Source organism: Zootoca vivipara, chromosome 7 (assembly GCF_965207765.1).
Source record: "Zootoca vivipara chromosome 7, rZooViv2.hap1.1, whole genome shotgun sequence".
In the NCBI taxonomy this organism is placed as follows: Eukaryota; Metazoa; Chordata; class Lepidosauria; order Squamata; family Lacertidae; genus Zootoca; species Zootoca vivipara.
Window position 1 is genome coordinate 57,915,219 of NC_142590.1, and position 15,239 is coordinate 57,930,457.

Sequence of the window (15,239 nt, forward strand, 5' to 3'; positions counted from 1 at the left end):
TAGGTGTAGACCCTTAGTTACTGAACTCATGGAGGGTATCCTAAGAGCAAGGAGGAACTATGGGGAAATACAAACATGAACTACATTTCCAAGGCCCATGGGCTATCTTTCACACTGACCTGGGGCAGCAAATGTGTGTGCTTAAAAAGGCTCATCTCTTGTTTTTATGAGGCTCTGATAGTTTCACATTGGCCCCCAGGGTAGCCTCTTTTCATAAAGCAGGTGCTCAGGGGGGGAGGGGGGGCTCAGCGGAGGCACCACTTCCATTGTGTCTCTTTCACACCCTCTCTGCATGTTTACTTAGCGAACCTCTCCCTTCTGCTGAGGGTTTTGCGTGTGTCTTGGATGATATATAGTGGGGCCTCGCCAATGACACCAGCCCATATGTCTCCATTGTCCTCTGCTTAATGCAGTTTCTCCAAATGACAGGGCTTTGTGGGGCAAAGTAGGAATGAACCCTCTGTGATAATGATACCCTGCCCTAAAAAAAGTTGGTTCACCTGATGTCCCCTAAGATGTGACTGCACAGAGGGTCACTCATGCAGTTAAACTCCACATTGGAAAAAGTCATTATGCACAGGCATGTGCCTTCCAGGTAGCTGTCTATGCAAAACTTCTGCCTCTGTGAAACCAGAGAAAAAATAGCCACATGCAAATACAAATCTCATGGTAGTGAATGATTTCCTTCCACTGTACAAAGTTGTTTTTTATTCCATTTCTATGCCATTGAGCTCTTAAGTTACCTCACAACCACCCTGTAAGGCAGGGCAAGCTGAGCAATTGTGACTTGCTAAAAAAACTATCCAGGGAATATAATAGCTGAGTATCAATCTGAATTTCCCTCTCTCATAGTGAATTCAAACATTATAGCCACTATGACAGACAGACTGCTGTGAGACTGAACCATTAATGTTCATAAGTGGAACTTGTAAATTTGCAGGGTTTAGATGCATGAATCTGCAAGGGCCGATGGACAAGTTAAATCAGGACTAGTTGCTAATGGGTAAAAAAAAAACCCCACCAAATGAAATAGACTTCATTTGATTATCCATCTCCTAATAAAATGTCAAAGGTTATCACAGTTAATAGCTTATCCTATTGATCCCTTTTATTACAACAGAAAGCTGTGTGAATGCTTCTACTGTTTGGACTCTTTGGAATCTTGTTACTTACACCTGTGTATCTGAAGAAGTGTGCATGCACATGAAAGCTCACACCAATGACAAACTTAGTTGGTCTCTAAGGTGCTACTGGAAGATTTTTTTTTTTTTACTGAGATTGAAGTGTTATTTTTAAAATCTAGTTTTAACAAACAAATCATCTGAATGATAAACAAGGCAGTTGAAACCTTTTGATACAAAGATTTATTTAAATAGCTTTAAAGATTTAAAGTAGTGTTAGTTTCAGGGTAAATGTAAAATGAGACAGTAATTGGAAGGTTTCGCTTGAACTTTTGGAGCTCATGGGAAATAATTGTTTTGTTGATTGTATGTTTGAAAAAGATTTGCTTTTGGAAAAAGAAATCAATGGACAAGTTAGTAACGGCTTCCCTGATCATGACTAAGTATTTATATTATATTTTATCTTATAGTTAGGGTTGCCAGACTCAATAGAGGACAGGACTTCTGTGCCTTTAATTGCCCTGCTCTCTTTTGAGAGAGCAGGGCATTTAAAGGCACAGAAGTCCTGTCCTCTATTGAGTCTGGCAACTCTATGTAAGTCATATGACTTACATAAAAATAAGATATGTTCCAAAGAGAGTTTAAAATGGTGCATCATATAGATTTCACTTCACAATACTTTTCTTCTCATGTAGAGAAGTGATGTTCATAAGAGTGAAATATGCTTGAAAGTCTCCCACTGAATGTAGACAACTGAGGCTGAAATCCTGTGCACAGTTGCTTGGGAATAATTGCCACTGAACTCTACAGGATCAGGTTGTTAGTTTTCCTGTTCAAAGAACTTCTATGCACTTGACTGCTTGTGATTCATGTCTCTATGTCTTGGACTGTAAGTGTGAATTTGAAACTTTTTGCAAACAAGCAAGCAAACAAACAAACAAACAAAACCCACAAACAAAACCTCTGCAGAGATCAAATTTATGATGACACGGACATGTCCACAAAGAACCATGCAATGTGTTGATTAAGGCAAGATGAAACCATTGGCAAGAGCAACTACTTACATTGACAGACTCTTTGCCATTGTACTTCACTCGGATCCTGGGCTCCTGTATGACATCCAGGTTGGACCCTGTGACAGTCAGAGGTGTGTGGCCGCTGTGGGGAAGCAGATGACATTGGGTTAATAAGGTTTGGCAAGGGGGACTGGGGCAGAGCCCATTGCCCATGTTTCTGGCAAATACAAATGCTTGTTGAACTCAGCAATATGTTTTCTCCAGGCTGTATAGGAACTAGGTGACAGACCGGATTAATATACCATCACCCTGATTCTGGCTAGAGCTGTCTTGCAAGTTAATTGGATTTTCTGGTATCATCTGTCCCCCTAGTGGGCAGTCACCTCTCCCCGCAACATTTCTTAGGGTTGGCAGGAGGAAAAATATAAAGATCCAGGACTAAATAAATAACAACAATGAATTTGTTAGAGTGCTTAGTGGTTTATACAGTGATGCATGCTCTGAAGAAAGAGAAGTGTCATATTAAATAGCTCTTGCAGCGAACAAGTTGCTATTTTGCTAGCCTTCCTTCCTCCGTAATTCCCAGCAAAATCATTACACAGAGGGCAAGAATTTACATGGAAGAAATGGTTGTCAAATAAGTGAAAAGAGGACTATGATGGCCAAAGCAAGTGACAGCAACGCTGCTCATCAAAGAACTTCAGACCATTTCCTCAGCTGAAACACTCAGCACAGCTTAGCACAGCTCAGCTCATTCGAAAATCAACCAGTAAATTTCTTTTTATCCTACGCAGTAGCAGAGATGTCAGGGAGGAGTGGGGAATTATGGTTGTTCCACATTAGAAGTTAAAAAAAGACCCACAGCCAATCCAGCCTGCTAGAAACACTGACCTTTTGCAGAGCTGCTGTGAAATAGGCTAAGCACCTGAATGTGACCTTAATATATGAAAAAAGACAATAGCCCTGCTGTAATTGAGAAATCAGCCTCTCAAAATTCCTACGCAACTTATGACTGCCTTCACAATCACAGTTAGCCCAGTCTGAGTCTATGACTTGGCAGTCTACTGAATCACCTCTGTGCAATAAATGTTATCTTCAGTTTCTCCTGCAATGAATTTATAGTGTACCAGCTCCAGTCACTCAAATTCTTCTCCCTCCCTTCACCCTATTCCTGGCCTTAGGTTGATGAGAAGGTTGGCCACTACCAGCCAAGTCTTTATTTTGTCTTCCCTACACCCAAAAAGCCAAAGGTTGACATGACCTAGGGAGGCCCATTATAGTATTCTTATGAGTTTAGAGAAGGTTGTGGTACTGGTCAGGCAAGTTTCTTTGAAGATGAAGACCAGCTGGGCACTTTAGTATCCTGCCCTGATGAGCTTTTCAAAGTGATGAGCTGGGTTGCAATAACTGCATCTAGGTGAGAAACAACCAAAAGGGCAAAAGGGGGGGGGCTGGGCTGGAAAGTTGCTGGTGATAGAGACATGTCTTGCTCTGTGCATGATCCAAAGCTGTAATTAATACAGAAGCAAAATATTATGGGGTGAAATGTTGTAAGCCTCTCCATCTGATGCTCAGGCTGTGTATATTTGTAAAACCACATATCTTCAAGCACTGAGTGCACAGAACTAATTTTCCTAAGGTGCTAGAAGTGGAAGTTTTAAAAAGTTCTCATACTGATTTCCCCCCAGTATGACATGCACAATGTACTCATTTATGTAGGGAACACTTTCATCTCCCCAGATGTCCAGTTTTGTTTCCACTGTAAAACTACTGTATAAACATTTCATCCTTTGTGTACAGCTCTACAAAAGCTAAAAAAAGTTACAGAAGTGAAGAAACTGATCCAGCATTTTAGATAGTGGTCTATCAGCTCCTGCACTTTAGAGTGCTCTTGGAATGTGTAGCTGTGCATCTGTAAAGGTAAAGGTAAAGGGACCCCTGACCATTAGGTCCAGTCGTGACCGACTCTGGGGTTGCGGCGCTCATCTCGCATTATTGGCCGAGGGAGCTGGCGTACAGCTTCAAGGTCATGTGGCCAGCATGACAAAGCCGCTTCTGGCGAAACAGAGCAGCACACGGAAACACCGTTTACCTTCCCGCTGTAGCAGTACCTATTTATCTACTTGCACTTTGACGTGCTTCCGAACTACTAGGTTGGCAGGAGCTGGGACCGAGCAACGGGAGCTCACCCCATCACGGCAACTGGTATGTTTTGATCAGCTTAAAAAAATAAATAAATCCTGACTCTCTGGTGCTCTTAAGAAGGAGGCTTTAATGAGCAACTGTGCACTTCTCCAGCAGATGGGAATGATCACGGGGCTCCATTCGCTCTCCCAGAATCTTGTCACAGATTGCCATGGTTGTAATTGCCTCAGTAATTACAATTGAGTTAATAACTCTTATTTTCCAACTCAGGGAACAGGGATGTTCTAACCGCCTAGCAATGATGAATGCAGGTCTGTGGATGGGAAACATACTATTCCAGATAGCTTGTACTTTTGCATTATGTTGAACAGGAATGAAGTGGGACCCCTCACCCCCCAAAGAGACTTCTGAGCTTCTGCAGCTACATAGGAACACAGGAAGCTAATTTATACAGAACTACTGTTCAGAGGCCTAGCAATCATAGTGCATTGCTCTGAGGGGCCTAATTCATCAATATGCCCAGGTCATTTGAGTCCAGAAAATCCGCAAGAATGGATGCCCCAAGCTTCTTGGAAGATCAGACCTCATCCATAAATCTGCAGTATTTACACAGGTGGAATAAATCCCCAAGGAGCCTGAGAAGCTGGGTGTTGACAATAGCGAGCAAAGCAATGGAAGGGAATTATAGATTATAGTCCTTTTTCTCCACATAAGGGATTTGGGATTGCTGAACTGAGTCATAGATCATGTTTTCTTTGCTCTGTGTGTTTTTAAATTAGTGTTTTTAAGTTAGTGTTGATTTTAAAGTAATCACTAATAAGTTTCCAAGGGCTGAGAGGGATAGGAAGCGGGAGAATTTGCAGAAAGCGACACACAGTTCAAGCTTTCATAATTCCTTAAAAACTTTTGTTTTTTAAAAAACAAAACCCCAAGTTGAATGGACTCTTGCACTGTCATATCTATCAAATTATTTATAGAATTTGCATCTGCAAAGAGGTATCTTCAACAAGAAAATAATTCAATCAGATTTTCCCTTCTTGGTTTATAGAAAGAGGCATTTAGAGAGGAACTTGGAATGAATTAAAAACAACCCCCAATCATTATTTCAGTATAACAATAATGGGCAACTGTTTCAATTGTTTTCAAACGATGAAACACTTTCAGCAGATACTAAAGATGCTTAATGGGTTTTGCAAAAAATTATTTTAAGATTACTAATATCTATCCCTTTTAGTAAAGACATTTGTGGAAATGAGTATTATGTGTGCCTTTTATATCTGTTCTAAAGAACAAGCTAACATAATGCCAATTCTTTTCCACTCTTTCATACCTAATATTTGTTTTATTTGTTCTTTTTGGGCTTGGAACAGGCAATAGCCTGGCCAGAGGCACAATCAGATGAAAATGCTAGCACCAAGCCTGAGAAGATCACTGCTCATCACCCAAAGTATGAATGCTATCAGTTGTGTAGCTAAGTATGCTACTTTGAACTATGATACCCCAGAATACCAGAGTGAATCTGCAATTTCAACCTATTTCAAGTCCTAATTACACACCTAAAGCAAGGAATCAAAATGGTATTGTCACATGAAACACAGTCTGACTCATTTTTACCACACATTAATCTCTATTTTTTAACTGCTAGATGAGGTTGGACAACTCTCTCACTGAGCACCTTCCTCCCAGAATGGTTGAATTCTCATAGAACTGAAGCATGATCCAAAAGGAGAAACTTCAATACATTTTGACTCACTTGAAGCCCCACTGACTCCCAAAACATTGCAGTCCTTGAAAAAACTGTGGCTTTGAACCAATCCTTCCAAAACTACAACCAGCTTTGATAACTTTCACCACTGTTGGGAAGCTGGGGGATTAGCCATGTCCTGATTCTAACCATTTCCTCTCCTGGTGCTCCTGCTGTTAAAAAGAGTCCAGTTACCTGGCAATGCTCCACTCAGGATCAATACGTTGAACTCTGGGGTCATCAATGTACTCAAACTGCAACATGCTCTCTAACTGGGCCCGGTCCACACTGACTGAGACATGGACAGAGCCAAGGCCATGAGTGGAAGGTGCCGACACACACACAATTTCGTTTATGGACCGCCTGTAAAAGAGAAGAGAGAAGTGGAACCTTTAACAAATAGGAAGGCAATCAAGGGGCAGCTAACAACAAGCACTCAGGATGACCCATAGATAAAATGAATTCATTGGGCTCACTCTACCAAATACAAATGCGTGACAACCTTTGTGGAGAGATGTAGTGCCTACTGCCTACTTAACATGTATGGTAGCTACTTGAAGGCACAAGACAAATAATGCCACAGTACAAGGACTAACCAAGTGAAGGCATTGCAACTTTCTGCATTCAACTGACACAACTCATTGTAATATTAACACTGGAACTATCTCAGATTTTTAAATTTGCTGTGGTGTTTCAAGTGTTCCGAGCATGTGGTAGAGTCCTATCTATTCAGCATCAGGTTGCATGTGGGTCCTTGCTGGATTAAAAACACCCTTGTGTGAAAAGCCTTTTTCATGGAGGTTAGGCAAAAGGCTGACTAATGTGTATGTGTGTGAAAGATGCTGGGATGGAAGGTTTGCATGCCTCTGTACTCCTGACAGTTTGTAGGTGTGAGAAAAGAAATGGGCAGGGAAGGGTTAATTGAGGACGCTTCCAGACTGTCACTATATTTAGGTGGGAGTCAATCACATCCTGACAAATTCCAGGCTGCGCAATTAAAGCTGATTTCGAGCTGTTGCAAAAGAAACCTGCTTCCTCAAAAAGATTGAACTTTTAATGATCAGGAAAGTGGTGGGACAATGAACAGGCAAGTGTGGGATAGCACTTGCTTGATGCCACATCATTTAATCTGCCTGCAAACAAATCAAGATGAATGAAATAGCCTATGTTGCCAAATCTTTCCATGAACAAATCAGGCGAAAAACTCATTAAAAAGGTTGTCTAGAAGTGACCACTTTCTGCTGTTAGTCTGCTCAAAATCAACCCCAGCGAAAGATATGGAGAACCTGTACATTTCCCCTAAGGGTGGGAAAGCAGCTAGGAGAAAGGAGTGATTCTGAGCTAGCAAATGGCAGGAAATGAGATAGTTAAATCAGAAGGATTGCATGCCACAGTGAGTATATGCCCCAGAAATATAATCCTGATGTGTAAATGTGCAATCATACAATTAGAATTCTGAAGGTTCTTGGCCTTCCCAAGAAAAACTGTAATAAACATGATTAACCATAATATATTAATAGTAATACTGCTTGGGTCAAGTGTGATGTTGGCACACAAAAGCAGCAGGGAGATTCAATACAAGGTATAAGCTTCAAGATAGTCTGCAGTGATAAAAACATAGGTCATGTTGGAGCTGGCTCAATAGTTTCAGCCCAACTTTGGGGGAGGGGGCAATTTGGAAAGAGGGAGGTTGAAAATAAACTGCCTTCAAAAACTGGGGTGGATAGGAGAAATCTCATGAATACTTCACAGAGCTGGAGCTTGGCTTACTTTACTTAAAAGTGAGGTGGTGACAGCAGCAAGTGTATGATGTGACAGGACTTCCTTATCCTGCCATGGGCATTCTGGCCAGCCCCAAGCCAGGAAATGAGACAGGAGCAGCTATGTAAGACTTTTCAGACTTAAAAAAAAAAGCAAGGGGAAGAAATATTACCACCTCATTTTTTAAGTAAAGCAAGCCAAACTCTCCCCTTCCAATGCAAAAAGGTCTCATGCCTCCCCTTCCAACAGCCAGTAAGAATTCTATTTTAAGGATCATACAACTCAAATTTATATGTGTGTATCATGAGCCTCACATCCCTGTTGGGGCAGGCCATGGCTTGGCAGTCTCAGACTGAGGAGGAGGCGACAGAAGTGGGGGAATTGTGGGGACCAGGTATGGAGGATGCAGGTTCTCCCATTTCCACCTCTTCTGTTGAGTGTAGAGCCTCATTAGGAACAACCCATTAGGGGTGGCTGAGCCAGAGGTGGCAGGGACTGAATAGGAGTCAGAAGAATGAGTGCATTCTTCTTGCCAAGCACTGTGACTACTTCAACAGATGGGAACAGATTCACTCGCCGAGACAGAACACACATTCTCGCAAGGCAAAAGAGTCTTATGAGTAACCTTGCCACACCTTGTCTATAAAAAGTTGACAGGAGGGGTGTGGAGACTTGTTGGGACATCTTTGTTGTTTCTTCTCAGTTCTAAGTTTCTAGCCTGGCTCCTGAATTATTGAATCCTACTGCTATGCCTGCTACTGAGTAAAGATCTCTAATGTGAAATTAAGAGCCTCTGTTGATGTGTTTTTGCCAAGAGTCAGTACATTCATTCTCTCTCTCTCTCTCTCTCTCTCTCTGTGTGTGTGTGTGTGAGAGAGAGAGAGAGAGAGAGAGAGGGAGAGAGAGGGAGAGAGAGGGAGAGAGAGAGAAGACAACAGAAGAGGAAGGAAGAAGAAAGGGTAACGAGAGAGAGAGAAGGAATGGAAGGTGCAGAGTAAAAAAAGGAAGACTAAGTAGAGTTGTAGAAACAGCTACAATCTTGGGCTTTAGAAAAAGTCAACTCTGCTTAGAGCTGAATGATTCCTAGCTATTCTCTGCCATGTCCTAGCCATTCCCTGCCACCAGTGGCCTCATGTGAGTACAGGCATTTTAGCATGCTAGAGACCAGACTTCAGAGAAGCCTGCTTAGCCCTTGTGTGAGACCCAAAGCGACACATCACTGCTGGCAAAGAATTACTGCAAGCTCCCTGTGATCAGTTAATTAGCTTTCTGCGCTATTACCATGTCGTCATGGTGAATCTCCCCACTCCTCCGATCAGAGGCAGGAGAATAGAGGGAAGCTGTAATTATAGTGAATCTCATTAGAAACTGCTTCATCTAATCAGTCTCCCTGCACATCATGAGTACATGCCAAGTTCATCACCTACAAACCGTGCAATAAAAAAGAGAGAAGGGGGTGGGAAGAAGCGGGCCATATTATGACCTTGTATGGAAAGGCTGGAGTAAACAGCATACTGCTGGATTCTCAGCAGTCTTAGTTTACAGGTTATATGGAGTAATTAGATCATACAGTGAATTAGGAGCAATGCCTAAATATAACCATTTATTTGTATGGATTATTATGCTGGACCAAGTCTGGCCCTGGAAGCCAGACTTGAACAGCACACTGAAATAAAAAATTCTACAAAAATTCTACCTACAGACCATTATAAAATAATAATTTTGATTACCAGGAAAACTATTCCCTCCTGCCTTGGTAGCAGAGTTGTAAAGGCTTACCGGTAAAGATGCTCCTTGAAACCTTAAGCTGTTCGAACGGGAAATTCAACATTCCAGAGCCATGGATGGCCAGAAAATTAAAAGAATGTATCCCTTCTACTTTTTGTTACAAAAGTGGAGCCCCGCCAGGGGGTACTCAAGAGCATGCAGTACCAGCACCTCTTTTTATTGTTGTTAAAAAGTGTGCCACTTACTGCAACAACTTCATGGTGAGTACCAGCACCTATTTTTCTAGGAAAAAAAGCATTGGCTACATCCCAGCACTAGTTTCCAATAGAGCTTCTACACAAGTCAAGACTTAAAAAGACACCGGAGAACCAAAGGCTGTGAAGAAATCTCATCTACAGATATGAAATGAAATAGGTGGTAAAGTTTAACTAAGCATATTCTGTTTTCCTTTTTATCTGTTCCAAAGGTATAAATGAACCCTTTATTGAATGAGATGAGGAAATACTAAGTCCATTAAATCCTACTCACTCATTAACATGCTGTCCCTAATCTACTGCTTCCTAGTCCAGGCATAAAATGGGTGCTCAGCTGTTTTATCTCTTCAGAGGCTGCAGAAAGCAGCAATTCCCATATATTATGCCTCCATAACACAGCTTGGGAAAAGCTGGTTTTATAGCAGGTGAAAGGAGAAAGCAGAACAGGCAAGTGACATTGTACTTCCTCATATCACCAAGTTCCGCCTATCTTACAAACAAGCAACAGATCCAAGTGGGGAAAATAGACCAAAAGGTGGAACCTAGCTTTCCACAGCCCTTCTTGAACAATGCACGTATATTTCCTACTCCTCTGAGCAACTATTTTATCACTTTTACTGCAGTTACATTTATATCCTACATTTCTTCCATAATGGAACTCAAGGCACTGTGCATAAGTACTGATTGGCAGTCCCTGTCTAGTGTTTTGCCAGCCCTGCCTGGAGATACCAGGGATTGAATCTGGGGCCTTTTGTGTGCCACACACATGCTGTTCCACTGAGCTGTAGCACCACATGACTTCAGACTAGGCCCCAAGAGCACTTTTACCGTGAACATATAAACATGTCCCCCATACCAGGACATTTGAGGTGGTGATGGAGTTCCATTGAGCATAAGAGCCTTTGTGACAAGCCCCAAATTCCATAGCCATTCATGAAGCCTGGAAAGAACGTTTTTCGTATTATGAAATATGTGGAACAGTTGACAAAAAGCTATACTAGCTACTACAATGCAGAAAGGCATATGTCAACAGATGCTTATTAATGATCACTGTAGCTCATATGGATGGTGCATAAATCAGAGTGTATCTATCAATGTACTGTATGTTTTTAAAATAACAAATAATATAGTATGCATTTTTACATAAAGAGTAAAAGTGGTGAAATATGGAATTCATCCCAGATATTTGTTGGTGACAGCTCAAGTTTCAATAAGAAAAGAGTAACACTTTATCCTCTAGTCTCTTTCACTTAGAACTTTCCCCACCATTCTGGTAACTGCCAATATTCTGCTACATCTACAATCGGGATACCAGAGTGGAAAGAGATGCCTATAGTTCTTTCAGGACTGCATTTACTCATGAGACCAGGGGGGTGGAGATACTTTAAAGGGATTTTTACAACAGCAGAACATGCTTGGGATCTGCAGAAGGGACAGTATTTTACTATATGAAAATAAAGCAATGGATAAAATGAATAAACTTTAAACTGGCTCATTGCTCTGCAATGCTCATTTTGTCAGTGACAGCGTAGCTTAAGGTGATTAAGAAGATATTGGGAATATTATAGCTGGAGTAGCTGAAACACTGTCCATGGAAGCACAATTACAATAACACACACTGATATCCATGGGCCAGCCCCCTTACCCATAAAACTCGCAGGTCTGGTTACCCAGCAACACCGATACACTGCTGCCAGCCCCCAGAAAATGGCCAGCGATGGTCACCATAGTCCCTCCTGACTCTGGTCCACGGCTAGGGCTCAAGGTGCTCACTGCAGGGTTCTTGGAAAGAAAGAAAAGAACAAGATAATCTGCTATGGTGTGTTGCTGTTGCATATAAGACTACAGCACTAAGTTTCATTTCTGTGTGAAGGTAGGCTCTTTGGTTGAAGACATGAAATAAATGACCAAATATAGCTAGCAGGAAGAGTTTGTATCCAGCTGCATTTCTTTCTTTCTGCCCCTCCCCTCAATTTTCTTTAATGTAAATAACTCCCCCAATTTGGTGCTTGGATGTGGGAAACTGCTATCCATACTTCTGTTTGTCCTGTGCCTCAAGAGCACAGGTCTGAGTGGTTTCCCCTTTGTTCTAATCCTTTCCCCACTCTTTAGTGCTAAACTGGAGCAAACATCAATCCAGAGAAAACCGAAATTGCTGTTTGCTCTGACTGAGTGTGAAAGAAGGGTTTCCCTGGGGGAAAGAAGAGTGACAAAAGGAAGTGTGGATAAACCCTGAGGCTGAAAACATCACAAAACAATAAAAGTTGCTTGGCTTGGGCCTAGGCGCTATTGTGAAGCCTAGCCACGTCACAGGATTTTCGTGAGGAAAAAACACTGCTCTGGACTCCTTGGACAAAAGCAATGGAAGACATAGTAACAATAAAATAAAACCATCAATGTCACAGATCACAAAAATATACATAAACATAGAAGTTTTATGAACTGTTAGGATTTGAAATGAAACTGTTTTAGAGACTGCATTTCTCCCCATGCAGAACTAAAAGAATTAAGGTCAATCAACGTGTTCATAATTAGTGACTGCTGCTTATTCTTACTAAATAAATCTGAATAAATCAGGTACAGCTTTGTTTTTAGTCCATGGATATAACGAAATTGTTTAGCTAGTACTTTCCCCGCAATGACTCATATCCGCTGTTGGGCAACATCCCTTCTGAATTCCCTGAACAGTACCATCTTTGTTCAATAACAGACATCACAGTGAATATGACACACTTCATACTACATATAGTGAGTATGACAGGCTCTCAGATCATGGTATTTCCCAGAAGGCAGCATCCAAACTGCCATATAAAATCAACTCAGTGGTCAAACTAATCCAGTGCCTTGGCTCTGAAAGGTGACCTACACTGAATGTTTCAGATATGCTTTCCCCAGCTTTGGGGATTGGAAGGCATTCAAAGAGGCTATATATGGAACAATCAGAGGGATAGGTTTTATCCAGATATGAAACTTACATCTGGGCCTGAGATTCATGCTACATAATGATGCTCTAATGACAGCATTGTAGTCAATGTAGGTGATTGAACTCAGTATAAATAAGTGCTTATCCCAGTTCCTGCCCAGCCTACTGAATGGCTCTTCTGTGTCATGATTTCTCTCCTCTATACAATGTGGATAATGATGCTGACTTCTAGAGCAAAATGCTCTGAAATCCATCAATGAAAAGCACAGCATCGTTAATATGAAATAGCACTTAACACAGGGTGGTTACAGCCCTGAACTCCTAAGAAATGTAAAATGCACAATTCTAAGCAATTTTAAGATAACAATGGACAGGATGGCTATCGCAGAAACTGGCAGACTTTAGATCTCACGTGGTCTCCAAGGTGCCTTAGTTTGTTAGGCTATTATCTTTCAGATTTGAAGATTCTGGCCCTCATGATATATCAAGCCAAAATAGGAAAAAGGCTCAATATTGTGAGGAGCAGTAATAAGAAGCTCAAATTCTTTTTGCTTGTTGTGATTTCAAAGACAGAGCAAGGTTTCTGAGGGTATCTCCCCAAAATATAAATACAGTGGTACCTTGTGTTACGTACTTAATCCGTTCTGGAGGTCCGTTCGTAACAGGAAACCGCTCATAACATGAGACACACTTTCTCTATTGGTGCTTTGTGCTGCTGCCGCGCTGCCGAAGCGCGACTTCCGCTTACATCCTGGGGCGAAGGTCACAACAAGAGGCATCTACTTCCGGGTTAGCAGAGCGTGTAACCCGCAGCATTCGTAAGGGGGATGGTACGTAACACGAAGTACCACTGTACTGTAAATTAAATGTAAGAGACCTAACATGCTGCAGCTCTCCATTCTTGAATGTATTCCCGCATAATGAATTATTCAAATTAGTTTTGACACTCTCCCAGTATCCCCTGGTGCTAAACAAAGTCACCTTTCCTTGGGCCAACAGTCCCCCATGTTTTGACTAGCAGCCAACTTTTTCACTGTGATTCCCCTAGTATTTTCTGATACACTTACCGATTATTATGCTGGGATAACAAGCTGTCTACATAAACAAGGAATTTCAGAGTGTTTCAGACAGACACCGTTACTGACTCTCTTAAATCACTGTTTTCCTCTATGAATTGTGAACATCCCACCTACAGTCACAACCCTGCTGCTGTTTACGTAATGGTTTGTCCAAGGATGAAAGAGGGAGGACTACAGAATTTATCTTGCATGGGGTGATTGACTCCTATTTTGCTTCAGTTGATTACTCACTTCTTGAATCAGACTCAGAAGACTGTCAACCCAATATAACTGATGTCTTATGGCCAAACAAAATGTGAAAATGGCAGCTACATTTGCTACTTCACGTCTGCCCTGCTCACACATACATGATTAAGGTGGGAAGGATGTCTAACTGTCACATCAAACAGCAGCACTGGTGTGGAGAGCTAAACCTTCTCTCCTCTGGTCCTTTGATCAAGCTTCTTTTTCTCTTTTTTTTCAAATAATATTTATTAGTTTTCAGACATTTTAACACAAAAAGAAAAACAAAAAAGCAAAAATAAAACATAATTAAAAAATTAAGAAAAAAAGCAAAAACATATCAATTCATTACATTAACATTAACATTAACATTAACATTGTGGACTTCCTCTGTTCCCCCCACACTGGGTCCATTTATTAAATCTAAATTAAGCAATTTTCTTTTATCATCTTAAATCATTCTTGCACAATTTCCCCATTATTTCCCAACCAATTTTAATCTACTAAACAAAAAACAAAAACAAAACAAAACATTGGATACCCTCAACCTATAATTCATTAATTAATCCAAATCCAAATTATTTTCCACCCATCTCTTATTCTTCCTTTAGCCTCACATTTTATACCCCCAAAATTACCCATATATTCAAATGTTATTTCTTCTATCATACCTTTAACCACATTTGTCTAATTCTTTTTCTCCTGCCAGATTTAATACCAGAGAAGAGGAAGACTTAGTCAAAAGAACACAAATGCTGGACTAACTACACATGGAATCAAGGCAGGGCAAGGAGAAGACAGGTAATTCAGCTCCCCTTACCTATACATTGCCTTTAATGTTCAAATTAGACATTCTCTGCTTTATACACAAATGGGAAAGACATGTGAACAAGCAAATGGGGCAGCTGCCATCATATCTAGTTTGGCCATAAAACATACAAGCAAAATCTGTTTAGTGTCAAGTATAGGAAGAGAGTGTTGAAGCTGAGCCCCACCTTCTGCCACTTCTCCATCTCATTACAATATTTATGTACCACTGACTTGCCTTTATGAAGCCTGTGCCAATAGAGAAGCAAAAAAATATATATCCAGGCAACAGAAGGCTTCTTCCATTCATAAAAAGGCCTTGCAATGCAAAGGATGACATGTTACAACATTTGTGTGTAGAGGTCTCCAAAACACCCCCCAATAAATTCAAACTTCACACAGAAATTTAAGTTTTGGTTTTTGGTATAATTTTGGCCAC

The 15,239-nt window shown here is 41.1% G+C and overlaps 1 protein-coding gene across 2 annotated transcripts in view; it reads right to left on the minus strand.

Annotated features, from left to right (window-relative positions):
- Positions 1-15,239, minus strand: part of PLXNA2 (plexin A2) — a 399,133-nt gene that overhangs the window by 69,144 nt on the left and 314,750 nt on the right. For both annotated transcript variants that reach the window (XM_060277140.2, XM_035123148.3), the window contains exons 15-17: positions 11,415-11,551; positions 6,222-6,389; positions 2,186-2,279 (exon numbers count right to left, since the gene is read on the minus strand). In XM_060277140.2, coding sequence (XP_060133123.1) covers positions 2,186-2,279; positions 6,222-6,389; positions 11,415-11,551 — 399 coding nt within the window. The remainder of the gene's footprint in view (positions 1-2,185; positions 2,280-6,221; positions 6,390-11,414; positions 11,552-15,239) is intronic.